The sequence below is a fragment of the Branchiostoma lanceolatum genome, chromosome 2, assembly GCF_035083965.1.
Source record: "Branchiostoma lanceolatum isolate klBraLanc5 chromosome 2, klBraLanc5.hap2, whole genome shotgun sequence".
Lineage (NCBI taxonomy): Eukaryota > Metazoa > Chordata > Leptocardii > Amphioxiformes > Branchiostomatidae > Branchiostoma > Branchiostoma lanceolatum.
Window position 1 is genome coordinate 39732484 of NC_089723.1, and position 18266 is coordinate 39750749.

General features: G+C 44.1%; 2 protein-coding genes and 1 long non-coding RNA gene across 5 annotated transcripts; all 3 read right to left on the reverse strand.

The window, feature by feature from the left end:
• Positions 1-127: 127 nt before the first annotated feature.
• On the reverse strand, positions 128-6406 carry LOC136427076 (sodium/potassium/calcium exchanger 5-like). Its single transcript, XM_066415794.1, has 10 exons — positions 6296-6406; positions 6047-6133; positions 5753-5885; positions 5111-5194; positions 4475-4578; positions 4146-4252; positions 3575-3768; positions 2893-3147; positions 2316-2417; positions 128-1036 (listed from the first exon to the last, which is right to left on the reverse strand). Exons 1-10 carry the CDS (start codon positions 6404-6406, stop codon positions 699-701), a joined length of 1515 nt encoding a protein of 504 aa, XP_066271891.1. The 3' UTR covers positions 128-698.
• A 194-nt stretch (positions 6407-6600) lies between these two features.
• Positions 6601-11228, reverse strand: LOC136426795 (uncharacterized). 3 transcript variants are annotated; one of them, XR_010754363.1, is made up of 3 exons: positions 10942-11228; positions 9202-9299; positions 6601-6757 (listed from the first exon to the last, which is right to left on the reverse strand). It is a non-coding gene; the product is annotated as an uncharacterized lncRNA (long non-coding RNA). The 3 variants fall into 3 exon arrangements; XR_010754362.1 differs by lacking the exon at positions 6601-6757 and adding an exon at positions 6768-7007; XR_010754361.1 differs by lacking the exon at positions 6601-6757 and adding an exon at positions 7044-7132.
• Positions 11229-12343: 1115 nt separating this feature from the next.
• On the reverse strand, positions 12344-17239 carry LOC136429016 (lactadherin-like). Its single transcript, XM_066418899.1, has 4 exons — positions 16977-17239; positions 16043-16224; positions 15135-15287; positions 12344-13378 (listed from the first exon to the last, which is right to left on the reverse strand). The coding sequence occupies exons 1-4, from the start codon at positions 17218-17220 to the stop codon at positions 13229-13231; spliced, it is 729 nt and encodes a 242-aa protein (XP_066274996.1). The 5' UTR covers positions 17221-17239; the 3' UTR covers positions 12344-13228.
• Positions 17240-18266: the final 1027 nt, after the last annotated feature.

An 18266-nucleotide genomic window follows, 5' to 3' on the forward strand; every position in this document is an offset into this window, starting at 1 on the left:
ACTGGCAAGACCGTACAATAAAATTCACTACGCATCATTGCACACGTGATTTGAAACGCAAGACGGGCTACCCGTACACCATCATATGCATTTCTATTCAGCAGTACAGTTGATACAAAACGTTTATTTGGCGTCGTAGTAATTTTATACAAAGTTAACGATATAAACAAGAGTATAACACCACTGACCATTCTTTCACTGGTTAGAAAAGCCCTGCAGAGTATGTCAACATTTTTTTCTGATATACATGTATCATTCATAATGAGTCGTGGCCATATCTCGTATGGCAGTGATACAGAACAGCGACCCCTAGCGGATCACAATGTCCCCGCAGTTAACGTTATGATCACAGCGTTATTCTGCAATATTGTATTCATTTTGTGCATTTTCACACGTGAACATCAGGATTTATTTGTGTAGACATAAGGGTCGCAAAGACAAAAACAGGCTTAGAATCGTGTTTTATTTGTCACGAAATGGTGACTGATGATAGGGCCACCATTACAAACCGGGGCCTGTTAGCGGGAACGGAAAATAAGAATCTACTAAGAAATACACAAGTTATGCTCATGACCATTTTTTGTACGTATCATGTGTTTTATTCTATTTTATTTTATGTCATACTTTTCGTTCCCACAAACCGGGCGCCAGTTTGGAAATGTGTCCCTTATATAAGGCACAATGTGCGAACACAGTGTCTACAGCGGCGGATTTTCACAATCACGAAACACTGCTACTGTACCTATAAACATTTCCTCCGTGAAGACGGCAAAAATGATAAATGCGACGTAAACTATCAAACACGCGACTCCGAACGCTCTGTGGAACTGCCATCTACTGAGACAGATGCCGATAAACACGAATACGATGGTGATGAATATGGAGCTCAGGGTGAGGCTCAGACCGGCGGTTTGCACGAACACTACGCCGAAGTTGTCCATGAAGACGGTCTTGATGAACCAGGGCAGACCCAGGCACACAAGGATGTCGAAGGTGATGGCTCCAATCGTAGCACTGATCGCCATGTCCCCTTCACCTGGAATAAAACAAACACATGTTCATTTCAGAGTTTTGATTCAAAACCTGGTAACTACAGATACTCCTGCTCATACTGATCGCCATGTCCCCTTCACCTGGAATAAAACAAACACATGTTCATTTCAGAGTTTTGATTCAAAACCTGGTAACTACAGATACTCCTACTCATACTGATCGCCATATCCCACTCACCTGAAAAATAAGATAGATAGATCCTTGCATATTCGTTTGAAAGTTCATCTGTGACTGTAATCGAGGTAATAAATTTAACATTTACGTACACAAAGCTCGCGTCAAATCAACTTGGGAGGGACCAGAGGACAGGTCTAAAGCTTGTTGGTAAGCGCTTTACTAGTTGTGTGCGAAAATAGCGTGCAAATTTATTACTAAACACTAGAATATCTTAATCAGGTTGGTAAATCACTGGTCAACAAAGTTCTTTGCACACAACCAGAGAGTTAATACCTGCCCACCTTTTCGGTAACTCTTCCACTGCGGTTATACTTTGCACTGCAGCTAGGTGTCGCTGCTGCAGTAATAAATGGTTATAATTCGCACTGCAGATAGGTGTCGCTGCTGCATTGTGGAGAATGCGATACCAAACGTGACTGAGTTTATATCCCGACTAATGCGGTAAATCTCCATCGACTCTATGTTCACAGTATACATTAACGTGGTCAGATACGAGAATAGCTCCTCGTATATATTTACTGCTGTAAGTTAGCGTGTCATCGTAAAAATGATTTGACAAAAAAAACTAAAGAAGGTGAACTGACATAAACATAGCCGGTTTAATGATTTCCACAACGCAAATGAATGAAATACACGGTTTGTTTGGATGATTTCTCCAAAGCTTTGAAAGTTTATCATTCTAATACGAACCACCACAAAGGATGATTTGGATAAGAATCAATCTCAATTGGAATGCTTGAGGCGCTATAGTAAAAGGAAAGGAAAGTAATCTCGAACCAGTTTAGCTCAAATGAACTCAATGAACAGATGAGCTAATCTTCCACTGGTCGTGACAGGAAGACAGACGCTGTATACAGTATTTACAGGTTCATTGTACCGGGGAAATTCCCCTAGCTCTTTTCGACAAGCATAATGAACAGTGGACCACAGCTTAACGTCCCGTCCTAAGGACTGCGATCTTTAACGGTAGCGTGCATGTCGGGTGAGCGACACAACCGGGATCGAACCCGGGGCTTCTAGTTCCAGAGGCAAGATCGCTAACCACTGGACTACGCACGCTACGAAAGGTACAGAAAGAGACTCACCTGCCCAAGTCGCTACAACGCACGCCACGAGGTCCGGCACGCTCGTCCCCGCCCCTAGCAGCGTGATGCCCATCAGCGTGTCGGAGGCTCCCATCGCGAAACCTGGGGACAACAAAAGGCAGTTTGGAAACGGGTAACTGTACTGTTTTGGTGAACACATTTGTGTAACTATAGGTAGAATAACAATTTTTCGAGAAATCATATAATCTAATTTTCATTTGACTTCAAATGAAATTTGCTAGACCCTTAATGGCATATCTCAAGCATAGAAAAGAAACTCCAAGAGCTAGATCTAAGACACGATGGATGAAGATGAAGAAAGACTGAATGAAGGCAGTGCCTTCCACGACTGCAGATGCAGAAACCAGTGAATGATGACGATTATGATCTTAATACTCCTACCGATGTCCGTTATGTAGAGAGTGCATGTCTAATTTTGGATTATTGTCAAAAAGATTCTGCTGATGATGATGACGATATTAAACATATAATCAGCTTTGGGTGGGAATATGGTTTTTGAGACTTATCTACGTCCTCATCAATACTCTACATCCCTATGTAACTATGATGTCCTGACCTATGACGGTTACCATCCAGATGAGCACGTAGGAGAAGGCGGTTGACCAGACCATGGACATGAAGAACGTGAGGGGGAACCACTTCCGCCAGCGCTTCCGGCGGCAGTCCGGGACGGTCAGGAACATCGGGAGGATGAGCGGCAGGCACAGCACCCACAGGACCCGGCTTCCCGCGGACTCCGGGACCGCCAGGACCGACTCAGCATCCTCCTCCTCATCCTCCTGGTCCTCCTCACCGTCACCATCTTTTTCATCTGCCGAGATAGAGATGAACTGGGTTATGCATACTTTCCGGTCGAGGCTTCGACCGCAGAGAGACCGCTGGACGACCGCCGAGCGACCAAATATTTGACAGATTTTCTAATGAATTTCTTTGGCAAAGAAATATGCTTCATTCTGTGTGCACCACACTTCTGTATTTTGAAATACTAAAAACGAAGCTGAAGGAAATCCTCACTAGATAGCTTTAAACAATGCCTGCCGTTGTGTGACAGTGTTGTATAAGCAGCTCCTGCTGCGCCGCGTGCCTGCGAAGCTGGTGTGTTTAATACATTGAAGGGCGGTTATACCGGCCATATAGATACAAATACAAAAGCTGGTGTTTTACGCCGAAGGGAGGTTATTATATATACTGGCTATACAGATACAGAAACGCGTGTGATCGTTTCACATTCTCCTTACCCCAGAGTTTCTCCCCTGCCTGCTCGCCTGCCCCGTCGCCCTCCCCTATCATGGGGAAGCAGCAGCAGCGGGTCCGGCCTGTATCCGGGTCCCTCCGCAGCACCAGCTGATCGAACCTGCTCTGCAGGGTGTTGTCGAAGTACATGGAGAAGATATAGAGCGCGTACACCACCAGCAGACACGCAGACTCACCCCTGGAATAGATACATGAATTTTATCGAAGAAATTCTCAATTAGTCAGACATAATTTACTAAAATGTACATATAACCGTTACATATAATGCATATACAGAAAAAATCAAATCAGGAAAGTTGGTTTGCCCCATCTAGTTACTCATTTTGGAACTGCAGGGGCATTTTTATTACAAAAAATTAAAATAACACGCCGAGCTTTTTTTCAACTACGATTAGAATCACGTAAAATTTTTGTGGGGGCTTTAATTTCAATATTTGGTGTATATAGTGACCACCTGTTCACATTGATTCGATTTTATCGGTCCCCTGTGTGGTCTTCTTGGGCAGGTTTGACTTTATACTACCTTAGATAGAGAGACAGAGAAGATATTCTTACCAGTCTATCCTGCCGTTGAAGATGATGAAGATGAGTACCCCGAGTGAGAAGATGTACCAGACCGTGTCCCTGGTCAGCGGCCAGGCCTTCAGGTAGACCTGCTGATCCTGTGAGGGGGGGGGGGCACAAATTAGACTAAGGCAATAGTCTCTATGAGGCTAACTGCGCTGGTTGAAAAATAGTAGAATTTAGTCGATTTGAGATAATAATTGGAGTTCCTCCACTATAGGGGAACATTTGAAATGTAACCCTTCCTGCGGACTGACTCTCCTGGCCAATCATTCATGTATTTATGCCGAATTCTGCTGTCCATAACCCCCTTAGCCTACCTTCCGTTTCATGAGGCAGCAGCAGCCGATGATGAGGGTGTAGTTCGCCACGGCGGTTCCTGCCATTACCCCCACCCCGATGTCGTTCTTACTCACAAACACACCTACAGGGATACATATTCCATGGACATAAAAACTATCTTCTTAATGCCTCGTGTTGGTAAGCAATCTTCTCAAGAGAGGCTCAAGAATCCCCATCTAAATTGAATGGGTAGAAGTCTACAAACGCCATTGTTTCATGGCAAAAATGAAACTTTAAATGCAAGACATTGATTGCAAGTGTAAGATACAATAGTATGACTGGGTCAGTTGATGAGTGAGTTAGTGTGTGATCATGGGTTCGGGAGTGGCATTATGTGTTTCAAGTTAAAGAAAACTCAAGAAAATATGTGATCCTCACGTCCCTTTAGCCCCCATAGCAGGCTCTAGGAGTCAGGCATCTTTTGGCTCATGATGTGCTTCTTTTTATTCGTATATCAGTTCTGATTATATCCAATTTCTTCTAAGCCGAATCTAGAACCAGGGTACAGTCACAACTGATATACAACCAGAAAGAATCACATTATAAGCTAGAGAAAGCCCGACCCGCAGAGCCTGCCTAAGAAGGCCACCGCCCCCTCCCCATGCCGGCCTTACCCACTGCGGAGGTGACCAGTTCTGGCATGCTCATCCCGAACGCGATCAGAGTCGCTCCCGCCACGCTGGGGTTCAGGTGCAGGTCTGGAACAAAACATGTATAGAAACTGATAAGAGGTTGAGAGAAAATGATATGATATGATATGATATAATATAATATAATATAATATTTTTTCATCATATTCAACATTCCTTTGGGATATTAGGACACAAGCATTGTTATATCAAGTTGCTATCGACGTTTCCTACTACACCCAGTGTGTAAAAGTGACATGGGAAGTCAGTAAGAGGCCAGGTCTGAATGACAAAAGTACAGCTGCAGGTTTGCGCATTGCTAGTAGATGACAAATGTCTGAGGACATTTTTAACTTTTCGTTTTGCCGACAGGTCGTCGTTTTATTTTGGTCATTAACTTGAGGTCTTCTAGACCAGCTTCATCATTCACCCCTTTCCGCCTCATTATTGTTACTTTCTTGTTATGTTGTTGATCTCATTTTCACATGACTTCAAGAGCTGAGGGCCTCCATTAGGACAGTTGCTTATGCCCAACTCTCGAAAGATAAAGGTAAATTAAATAGATAGATAGAATAAGTAAATGCATTAGTTGGTAGAAAATGCAGTATCGGCGATAATCGCACTTACAGTCTGCTAAGATGAGAAGTGACGGCATGAAGTAGTCCTCGCACACGATGGCGGTCCCCAGAAACATGTACACGGAGCAGAGAACGTGGAGGATCACGGCGCCTTCCTTTAGCTGCTTCTCGGTAAACACGTCCTGCAGAATAGGGGAAACGGCATACATGTATAAGTACAATGTCGGTCCCCAGAAAAATGTACACGGAGCAGAGGACATGGAGGATCACTGCGCCTTCCTTTAGCTGCTTCTCGGTAAACACGTCCTGCAGAATAGGGGAAACGGCATATATGTATAAGTACAATGGCGGTCCCCAGAAACATGTACACGGAGCAGAGAACATGGAGGATCACTGCGCCCTCCTTTAGCTGCTTCTCGGTAAATACGTCCTGCAGAATAGGGGAAACGGCATATATGTATAAGTACAATGGCGGTCCCCAGGGACATGTACACGGAGCACAGGACATGGAGGATCACGGCGCCTTCCTTTAGCTGCTTCTCGGTAAATACATCCTGGAGAATGCGGGAAAACGGCATATATGTATAAGTACAATGGCGGTCCCCAGGAAAACGTAGACGGAGCACAGGACATGGAGGATCACGGCGCCTTCCTTTAGCTGCTTCTCGGTAAATACGTCCTGGAGAATAGGGGAAAACGGCATATATGTATAAATACAATGGCGGTCCCCAGGAAAATGTACACGGAGCACAGGACATGGAGGATCGCGGCGCCTTCCCTCAGTTGCTTCTCGGTAAATACGTCCTGGAGAATAGGGGAAAACGGCATATATGTATAAATACAATGGCGGTCCCCAGGAAAATGTACACGGAGCACAGGACATGGAGGAGCACGGCGCCTTCCTTTAGCTGCATCTCGGTAAATACGTCCTGGAGAATAGGGGAAAACGGCATATATGTATAAGTACAATGGCGGTCCCCAGAAACATGTACACGGAGCACAGGACATGGAGGATCACTGCGCCTTCCTTTAGCTGCTTCTCGGTAAATACGTCCTGCAGAATAGGGGAAAACGGCATATATGTATAAGTACAATGGCGGTCCCCAGGAACATGTACACGGAGCAGAGAACATGGAGGATCACTGCGCCTTCCTTTAACTGCTTCTCGGTAAATACGTCCTGCAGAATAGGGGAAAACGGCATATATGTATAAGTACAATGGCGGTCCCCAGGGACATGTACACGGAGCAGAGAACATGGAGGATCACAGCGCCTTCCTTTAGCTGCTTCTCGGTAAATACGTCCTGCAGAATAGGGGAAAACGGCATATATGTATAAGTACAATGGCGGTCCCCAGGGACATGTACACGGAGCAGAGAACATGGAGGATCACTGCGCCTTCCTTCAGTTGCTTCTCGGTAAATACGTCCTGCAGAATAGGGGAAAACGGCATATATGTATATTTACTAAAATATACAAGTTCAATGTTTTTCCATGGGATGTGCCGACTATACATGTAGATACTGGCAGCGGCCTCCCAGCTGAGCTCCTGGTTCCGATTAGTTGCTAACTGGGAGATCCCGGTTCAATCCTGGGTCAGTACCTCTCGGTTGGGGCTTCCCCCGTCTTTCGGGAGGACATAAAATAGGGATCCCGTATTCGAGGAGGTGTCTACAGGGCAGGTAATGTTACATAAACAATCTGCTGGCCTGAACCGCGTTTTCACTGGCCCGAAATCTAAATGCGGCAGCAATGAAACCATTTTTGTTTTTCAGTGAAAAGAACACTCTAAACTTTTGCAATGCGATCTGGACAGACTTTTAGACTTTGGACTGAAGATATCTCAATGATATTGGCCAGAGGTATGGCACACGCAATACATACTTGCTGTACATGTAAAATACTACATTTTGGATTTTCCAACCCTCTGAAATGTGATTTCCTGCACTTTGTGAAAATGTTACCTCTTTTTTTCCATATCTTAACCCTGTAACTAGATAAATGAACGAGAGCTGAAAATGGCCCAAACAACTCTTTGTCCCGTGTGCACTCGACGACTAGAAACGTGTTGCAAATAATTACCGCCGCTGCCGTCATCTGAGGTCAAAAGACCGTGAGAAAGTCTCCTCACCGGACCTCTTTCGATTATATAAGAACAGTTTGAGGATATCTTAGGGTCCTGTCACACTTGAGCGCATACACGTTGCGTGTGAGTTGCGTATGGACAAAATTCAATACGCAGCTGTACGCACAACAGTACTAGTTCTGGAATTTTTGGATTATTTTGACGAATGTGTGACTCGCATTTCGTTATTCATATGTTAGATGTGCCTCACACATACATCAAAATAATCGAAACATATTTATAGCGTATAACTTGCGCATACGCGTAATTTCGTTCATACCCGAAACTATCATGCCTGCGCTGGGCTGTATTGTGCGCATGCCGGCGAACATAAAACTTACACAAATCGATTGAGATGCATCTGAGACGCGTATAGTGCACACGGCGGCGTATGGAAAAATGTCAATGCGCAACTCACACGCAACGGCTATACGCACAAGTGTGACAGGGGCTTTACAACGTGTTGCGAGATTTGGGCATGTAAGTACAGCCAGTAGGTACCCGTCTGAGTAATGAGGCTGTTGTAGTACCTTTTCAACCAACGTACTCGAGACACCTAATTGGTCACGAGATTTTACATCTTAAGTCCCTTCCAAAAGACGTGTGCAGCCCCAACCGAGATACTCTGACCCGTACCCTGGATTGAACCGGAGTCTCCCAGTTACCAACTAATTGAAACCAGGAGCTCGACTGTGAGACTGCTACTTGTTGAGCTATAGACCACGGAAAGGAGAAAATCGTTCAAAATTATTTCAAGATTTTAGTAAGGAGGAAGATTAACTCTGTGCTCAATATCACTGAAACGTTCGTTCTGGGTCTACTTTCACGGTTTTCGCGGTGGCATTCCCACCGCGAATTCCTGACACTGTGAATCTGCGTTTAGAATGCATCACTACTGTACTGCAGACTTGTTTCTACAGCGAAACTAAATGAATCTACAGTTAGGCAATGTTGCTTCTATTATATGGGTGGCGTCCGCGCGCGCATCAATTTTCGTCTGTTTAAAAAAAGAAGGTTTCAACCATACGGTAAAGCTTACAAAGCAGCTGCAGAGGAACAAAGTAACATGCTGAAAATTGCAACAAATATCAGGAGAGATGGATACTGCAGAATGCCAGAGTCAACGTCAAAGAAACCAAAAATGAAAAATCTTCGGTACACCCTACTTTGCCTGTCCAGTCAATTGTTCAACCCTCTGACCACTCAGATTTCATAATTAAGGCAAAATGTTTTTGGCTAAACTTTTATTTTCGGACACGCACGCATCGGCTTTGGGGTTCACATGGAGATGTCATCCACATTATTGAATTAACATGCGGCTAAACCATAGTTACTCTATTAGAAAGATGCTGTAGTTGCAGATAGGATCTTACCGTGGGGTATTCATCAATGGCGTTTTTCTTGACGACTGGCACACTGCAGTTAGACCCGAGAAAACCAACATCTGACGTCTGACGATCCACCCTGTTACCTAGTCAGACAAGCAAAGAAACAAATGAATAAATAAGTAAACAAACAAGCAAGCAAAGAAAAACGTTTTACGTTGGTTATTCTCATACGTTATAACCGCACACAGGGCGCTACGTTCGCCAGGGAAAACATACTGACACGTTGATGAGGTTAGACATCCAGGTAATAAGAAACGCCAAAAATAATTACTCAAGCAACTGGATGAAATTGTGAAACTTTCACAATTTTATCCAGTTGCTTGAGTGACTCTTTTGGGTGTAAAACATACCGACATTTTTCAACGTTACCTGGGGAAAATCACAGACATGATACAGACTACAAATGTGTAGAAAGTCATGTCACAAAATCGGTACGACAATGTGATAAGAATGTTATTTTTGTATTGAATGTTAACAAATACAAACAAACAACCTTGCAGACAACCGCTGGAGATAACATTCAATTGTTCTATAAAGTTAACCGTGATATGATGTTTTGCATGGTTTCCAGTCTCAGTTTCTGAAAGCCACAGTGTGGGGAAAATTGGTTCGTTACATAACTGTACAGGTCAAAGATTAGCCGATCGCTAGTGAAAATTAATCGGTTAATTTTGATAAGTGGGTTTAACTGCAACGTGCCCAGACAAAACCTCCAGGGTCTACTCTACAAGCAGAGGTTGGTGGGGAAGATTTTCACTTTCTTCTTCGTGGATCCTTCAGACGGAAAACAAGGCACATGAGACGAAAGTCACAATCTTCCCCTCCAACCTCTACTTGGAGAGTGCCAGGGTTGTCCTCTTCGCGGCAGGGAAGTCCCCAAAATCAGGGCGTTTTCTGTGTTCAACGGGCGGCAACTGGATCAGTACCTCCTACCCTTAAGGGCACTGCAGACAACTCGGTATTGTCTAAAGTTTCACTGAAGCATCGTGAAAAAGAGAGGTCACATACATGTCACCGTTTAACCTTCTCCCTGCTGCCTAACCCCGTAACCGACACAGATTTTGATGCCAAACGGCTGCCTTAGCAGACTGAAGGTTAATGTACAATTAATTTCCGACTACCCCGATGATATCATAGTAACAGAACAGTCACACAACACGCGTATTGACAATGGCAAATTTTGCTTCAAATATGTATAGTAAAACTAGGTTTCAACAATCACTCAGAGGACGGAGTCTGGGGGCATGGTAGGTGACTGGGGTGTGGGGTGGTTGCTCCAGACAAGAGGTTCTTTTAACTATCTAAAACTGGATGATACCGTTTTAATTTTTCAACTGTAGTTGTCACAGACGTAGAACACATTGATGAATTGTTCTACCAGCACATACATGTACTACATGTATATTACAGCGACCAAAGCGCCTGCAGATGACCCATATAACAGTTGCAGGAATGTGTTTTCTTTGCCCTGTGGATCATCCAGATAAGGGGTGCAAACTATTCTGCTTAAAGTTCACTTCATGTATATACTGCACTGCTGTCTGTACTGATATCTAGTTGTTTACCTCAATATGATATGAATTGTAACAGCAATGAGCTATCACAGTTGCGTCCGGTTTGGCATATTTGAATTAAGCAATGCCATGCAACTTTCGTCACAAACTAACCGCCGAATATGACAGTTCTATGAGTTAACACATGCAGCAAAGAAAGGTAAAAAAATACCTGTGTCTGAAAATCCTGAGGCCTCTTGGCGGTCGGCGAATATTGAACACACACACATGCTGACAGCGAGCAGGCCCAACCATATTGCACACAACCTGAGAACTGCTGACTTCCAGCGCTGTTTCCGTCTTCTGCGGTTGACTTTCGTGGATGTACGATCAGCTCTAGTGTCCCCGGGTGTCTCCGTCACTTCCATACTAACCCATGGTAGAACATGTATGTACACAGCAAGCTAAATCATTGTAAACTACAGCAGAGCAAGGAGACAACTTTCACAACCAGCAGAGTCCGCTTACTAAAGTAGGTGTCAAACCGGTCTTAACCGAGGTCGCCCGCTCTGGCTCTTTCTGAATTAGCATATCTACAGCCTCAGGCGATCACGGGAAGCATGCTCTCCAAGCAGAGGTTGTTCGGGAAGATTGTGAACTTCTTATCATACATATGCCCCGTTCAACAGTCCGTCCACATGCCCAACAGAAAACGAGGCATATGCAAAAAAAGGTCAAGCAGTCATCCTCCATTGAGGTGAAGCATGATGCTTTTTCAAGTAGCTAGTGGTAGTGCAACGCGACTTCGCCACGGCTCACGTGAGAGGCATATCATATCATAGAAAATGGTCACAATCTTCCCCAACAACCTCTGCTTGGAGGGTACGTAGATCATGGAGCTGAGGTAAAGCATATAGTATGCATAGGAAGAGACTCACTCAAGAAGAGGCCATCAAATATGATGTCGGAACCCACCATGACCAAACCCATTGTCTAGCCAAGACGAGAGGAGATCGCGGTAAGAGAGAGTGCAATGTTCCATACTACATACAAGCATACTGAGGTGTGGACTTATTATTAGTCAATAGCATGCTCAGCTTTTTTCAAACCCAAAGTATAGCGCGGTACAGTATAGTCACCATCATCACCCACTGGTCTCAGCATCTGCAGTCGTTGAGAATACTCCCCAAGCAGATGTTGGTGGGGCAGATCGTCACCGTTTTATCATAAGCCCTGCAGCTGCATTCAGTCTTTCTTCATCTGCTCCCACTGTGCCTTGCGTCCCGGGAGCTTCATTTCATTCATGTATTTTACCAGCTCTCTTACTACAGTACGGTAAGCATTGAAACGTGCAGTATCTAGACCTTGTTTCCTTGAAAAAACACGTAATGGTGTTGCCCATTTTGAAAACACACCATCAACATTTATTTTGATAGTTTTTCTCACTGGAAGCTTGATCGGAGTATAAAATACATTATTATGATTTTCGGGTGGACGATGTCTAGCAAATACTTAGGATTACAAATGATAAAACTTTAGATGACAAATAATATAAAGGAATAACTTCTGTGGTGAATACGAACAGACGGAAACAAATGTTGCTTTGCTCAGCTTTATTGTTCAACGCCTCCAGCAGCTACGCTGATGCCTGGCTCTTATTTAGCTAGAGGAGAAGGGAAAAAGAAACGAAATAACTTCTATATGGAAAGCTCTCTTTGCGTAGATTAAAATGAAGATCATTACAAGTGAATCTTCACTAAGAAAGGTTTGCAACGTGCAAAATGGTCCAACTTACTAAAGAATCACCGCAATTGTAGACTCTCACATGCAGAACGACTTACGTTAGAGCTATGAACCCAGACTTTGTGTCTCATTTCAAATCATTTCAAAGATAATGAGTACCACCGTTATGTCTCGTTCAGCAGCAAGGGCCACCTGTGCGTAGGTGCACTTGGTGTACATATCGATAAGTATATGTAGTTAGGTGTCCAAGGTAGCTTGGTTTTGATAGTTCCACATATAGTTATAAGCATCAATGTTGCTTTTGTTATTAGACAAAGTTTGAAACGTACATATCAAAGCAACTGAAATCTAACCGTACACTCTTCACACACCCTTTCCATTTAAGGCTAGCCTCGTGTCCAAACTCATCACAGCTCCTGCCCTCTCCGCTAATAATTCATTTGGATACTAGGCTACTAGCGGCTGCAACACCAAAGATTTAACAGACGTCTCAGCATATTTCATAGACAAATAACGATTTTTCAAACGTTTTGTGTGTTTATTGTCTTTTGAATCATACTTTGGCATCGTTCATCTGTTCATCATATTCCAACACAACTATAAAATCAAGGGTAACACAAACTTTCAATCAGTTGGATTTCTTCAATCACGGTCGTTCTTGGATCGCCCGGTCTGGTGGAAAGGGGGCTTATCAACCATGGTCTATTACCTAGTCTAGCTTGTAAGAGCATAAATGTACAATAATGATGTTTCATTCGTTAATGGATCCACCATCATCACGACTTGTCGGCGCAGTGCAGCAGCTCCAGCCTGAGCGCGATCCTGTTCTCCCACTCCTGCGGTAGGACCCGGATGTAGCGGGCGCGGACGGTGGAGTCGAGTCTGGTCTGAACCGGATCCCGGCCGTTCGCGTTGCCGACGAACAGCTGCAGGAGACAGGGGAGCCTTCGGAACAGGGCAGTCAGGATGGCAGACACACAAACACACAGACACACAGACACTGACACACACACACACACAGACACTGACACACGCACACACACACGGCACACACACACACAACTGCAGGAAACATGCGAGGAACAGGGCAGTCAGGGATGGCAGACTTCATCCGCTTCACTAGGTTAGGAACACACACTGACACGCGTGCGCGCGCGCACACACACACACACTGATCACAAACACACCCAAACACATACACATACACTGACAGCCACACACACACACATACACACACACACACACACACACATGCACACACACACACACACACACACACTCACACAAACAAACAGTCGTTGAAACAGCATATAAATTTATCTAAAGTATAACCTTAAAATGTATACATGAACATTAAAATCAATCATTTACGTTCAGAAGTTTCGATTGTTCATTTTGATCCTGAAGAAGACGACAGTGGTCGTTGAAAATTTGATCCTTGAATACCTTAGTGTTGGAAGAAAGTTTAGCATTGTATTATAAAAATCAAAAGTTCGACTAATGGCACTTTTTGTTCGTAAACGTTTTGTCTGTAAAAAATTTATATGCCTGACCTTCTGCGGCAGTGTACTGGGTTTGAGTTGGTTAGGTTTAGTTGTTAAGTTGTTTGTCTGTAAACTTTATTTCTGTCTTATATGCCACACTCTCTTCGGTACAGCACTGTTAGAGTACTTGATCCAGTGCTTAGTTAAGATTGGGGTTCGGGTTAGACGTTTTAGATGTTTACTTCACCTTCTGCGGCGCAGTACTGTTGGAGTACGTGATCCAGTACTTAGTTAGGATTAGGGTTAGGGTTAGATGTTTTATTACTTCACCTTCTGCGGCGCAGTGCTGTTAGAGTACGTGATCCAGTACTTAGTTAGGATTAGGGTTAGGGTTAGACGTTTTAGATGTTTACTTCACCTTCTGCGGCGCAGTACTGTTAGAGTACGTTATCCAGTACTTAGTTAGGATTAGGGTTAGGGTTAGATGTTTTAGATGTTGACTTCACCTTCTGCGGCGCAGTACTGTTAGAGTACGTGATCCAGTACTTAGTTAAGATTAAGGTTAGGGTTAGATGTTTTAGATGTTGACTTCACCTTCTGCGGCGCAGTACTGTTGGAGTACGTGATCCAGTACTTAGTTAGGATTAGGGTTAGGGTTATATGTTTTAGATGTTTACTTCACCTTCTGCGGCGCAGTACTGTTGGAGTACGTGATCCAGTACTTAGTTAGGGTTAGGGTTATATGTTTTAGATGTTTACTTCACCTTCTGCGGCGCAGTACTGTTGGAGTACGTGATCCAGTACTTAGTTAGGGTTAGGGTTAGACGTTTTAGATGTTGACTTCACCTTCTGCGGCGCAGTACTGTTAGAGTACGTTATCCAGTACTTAGTTAAGATTAAGGTTAGGGTTAGATGTTTTAGATGTTGACTTCACCTTCTGCGGCGCAGTACTGTTAGAGTACGTGATCCAGTACTTAGTTAAGATTAAGGTTAGGGTTAGATGTTTTAGATGTTGACTTCACCTTCTGCGGCGCAGTACTGTTGGAGTACGTGATCCAGTACTTAGTTAAGATTAAGGTTAGGGTTAGATGTTTTAGATGTTGACTTCACCTTCTGCGGCGCAGTACTGTTGGAGTACGTGATCCAGTACTTAGTTAGGATTAGGGTTAGGGTTAGATGTTTTAGATGTTTACTTCACCTTCTGCGGCGCAGTACTGTTGGAGTACGTGATCCAGTACTGCCCCGACAGGCTGTAGGACAGGTGGAAGGTCCGCACGAATCCCGGGTTAGTCTCGTCATCGGCCCCCTGCGTCACCACGCCGCCTAGCACCAGCTCTGTGCCCAGGTCAACCTACAGGAAGGCAATCACAGTCTCTCTACTTCCATCTCTTTCTCCATCTCTCTCTCCTTCTCTCTCTCTCTCTCTCTCTCTCTCTCTCTCTCTCTCTCTCTCTCTCTCTCTCTCTCTCTCCCTCTCCCTCTCTCTCTCTCTCTCTCTCTCTCTCTTTCTCTCTCTCTCTTTCTCTCTCTCTCTCTCTCCATCTCTCTCCATCTCTCTCTCCATCTCTTTCTCCATCTCTCTCTCCTTCTCTCTTCTTCTCTCTCCATCTCTCTCTCCTTCTCTCGCCATCTCTCGCTTTCTCCCTCTCTCTCTGTGTCTTTTTCTCCCCTCGTGTCTGTGCATTGTTGGATTTGGGAAGAGAGAGTGAAGGAGACGGAGAGAGAGAGGGAAGGAGAGAGAATGAAATAAAAAGGAGAAAGAACGGAGAGAGAAAATGAAAGAGAATTAAAGAGAGGAGAGAATAACAGAGAAAGAGGGTGGTGAAAGAGAGAGGAGGGAAGGAGAGGGTATGAATGAGAGAGAAGGGAGGAAGAGAGAGGTGAGGGAAAGAAATTAGAGAGATACATTGATAGATACACTAGTAAGTTGGCAAAACTCGGCTTCCAACTGGCCAAAACTAGATATCAGACAGGGCTTTGCCTTTGGATGTTTGTCCTGATTTGTTTTCTTTTGCTTTCTTTTATTGAGGACTTTCTGTCTCAATGATCACAACCCCAACTTAAGAAAATGGAGTATTGTTACTGTAACAGAAATACCATAGTGACCTGTATCCACTGTTCCTTGTCCTGTGTCCCCGGGACCCAGGCCCCTTCTCCCCCGGACAAGGCCTTGTAGTTCAGCCTCCCGCGGACCGGGTCACCTCCGGAGACGGCAGAGGACGCCGTCAGCTGGGCAGCGGGGATCTTCTGTAGCGTGTTGTCAACTCCGACCGGTGTAAGGGAACAGTCTGCGACACAGGATAACATTTTTTTTGATTCACAAATAACAGTAGACGTTTCGGTGACCATCTGTCACCTTCCGCAGGGCAGAGTCTGTTTCTGCATTGCAGCTAGGTGTCGCTGCTAACAATGTGGCCCCAAACGTAAGTCTGTGACACAATAAAATATCATGCAAAACATATACTCTGTTTCCCTATGTATTTAGACCTACCTTAACGTACCAAATGAGACATAAAATCTATACATCCTTATGGTCCCCATGCAAAAGAGTTCATACATTTAACTACCAATAACTTTACAGGCTTTACATTTTATCCGGGCCGTAGCGAAGGCGCAGTACCCTATCGGCTACCGGAAAAGCATTGCTTCATGATCATCTCAAACTTTACGATTCGTATCAAGCAGTAGACTTTGTCTGAAGCATTAGGGTTCGACGGAAGCAGAAGAGAAGAAGACGTTATTAACAAAAAAGTACTCGTGTACAATAGTCCTTGATTTTATATTCACTGATTATTTTGTCGACACTGTTGTGCAACGACAAGTTATTAGTATGGCTCAATTAAGTATACATTTGTGACAAATATGTTCTGTTCGTATATTTCGTAATATACTTACAACATCAAAAATGTTACCTATATAATAGATCCAATTTAGATTATGAAAGGATTATATTTATTAATTCTTTGGTAATGACGGGAATATCCATTAAAAACAAACAATACATAACATAACCTGTACTTCAATAAAAACAGGTGCCCACCTGTACTTAACTCGCCGTCTCCTGCTCCGTCTCCTTCTTCCAAGTCCAAGTTCACGTCGCCGTACGCGTCTTTGGCCAGGTCGTCCAGCTGATAATGGTCGAACGTGTCCGACGCGTACTTCCTGACAGGAATGCTGGCGGTCCAGAAGTACAGCAGTAGCAGCATGGCGCCGAGCAGCAGCACGAACGCCCCGCCCGTCAACATGTCCTGCACGCGCCCGGCGTGGAACTTCAGCCGGAACATGTCGTGAAACTTCAGGCGGAGCATGTCGTGAAACTTCAGGCGGAACAGTGTGAATTGTTACAGTCTCTGTTGTTTTTTTATGTTGAACTTCAGATCATATCATATGGACGTTCCTGTAGCTCAATTGGTAGCGACTTCACAGTTAGTTGGTGACTGGGAGACCTGGCGGTTCGAATCACGGGAAGGTTATCCTCAGTTGGAGTTGCACCGTCTTTTGGAAGAGTCGTAAAATGGGGGTCCCGTGTTCGAGGAGGTGCCTCAAGAGAGTTACAATAGCCTCATTACTCAGATGGGTACCTGCTGGCTGGCTGTAATGATACAACCTGGTGGATTATAACTACAGCCGTTGTGCTACACACAGCCCTCCCCACCGTATTGTTATTTACCTGTGCGATTCCGAAGTCACCTGACGAGCAGTCCATCAAGTTTTACCTGTTTGTGACGGGCTGACCTTATCTGTGTTGGGTTGGAGAAGTCGCAGAGAGTTAAACTTTTGCTAAAATGTGCTAACGTTAGATGAGATCTATGGCACAATACCATTAACACGTTAACTCATATATAGTGGCTGTAGAAAAAGCATACGTTGCCTATATTTAGGGATGTGTTGTTTTGTTTACAAACATGTAGAGAGAGAGCCTGGGGCGGTTGTTATCACTCTAATTGTGCTGTTCCAAATTTATAAAGGTTTGTCAGTGGCTAATCTGAATAGTTCCAGTGTAATTGCCTCTTAGTTTATTTCACAACACATTGTGTCAACTATTGCCTTGTTTGAACCAGCTTGAAATTGTATTAAAACTTTGCGAGTATAAAAATGTAACACGAAGGCCTAGTTTTATGCCCTATGTTGTGATTTTCTGTGGCGCTAATCATGAGAAGACGATGTTGGCAATATTTCTATAAAAGTGATTAGATGTCTTTTTATCACCCATTCTTTAGATTTTCCGGACGTTTCATCGGTGCCAGATTGTTATCACCAATATCATCGTTATCATTTTGCCATTTAAACAATGTCATGCGGCAACATCAAGTCGATTTGTTGTTTCTTG

Bases quoted from the DNA above. Each gene is read 5' to 3' on its own strand.
- LOC136427076 (XM_066415794.1), bottom strand. From the start codon at position 6,406: ATGCCGTTTTCCCCTATTCTCCAGGACGTATTTACCGAGAAGCAGCTA. The intron at 5,886-6,046 runs GTACTTATACAT...CCTATTCTGCAG, and splicing joins TGTTTCTGGGGACCGCCATT to GACGTGTTTACCGAGAAGCA. The intron at 5,195-5,752 runs GTAAGTGCGATT...GTTTTGTTCCAG, and splicing joins ACTTCTCATCTTAGCAGACT to ACCTGCACCTGAACCCCAGC.
- LOC136429016 (XM_066418899.1), bottom strand. From the start codon at position 17,220: ATGTTCCGGCTGAAGTTCCACGCCGGGCGCGTGCAGGACATGTTGACG. The intron at 15,288-16,042 runs GTCACTATGGTA...GCCTTCCTGTAG, and splicing joins ACAAGGAACAGTGGATACAG to GTTGACCTGGGCACAGAGCT. The intron at 13,379-15,134 runs GTGAAGTAAACA...TGTCTCCTGCAG, and splicing joins ACAGTACTGCGCCGCAGAAG to CTGTTCGTCGGCAACGCGAA.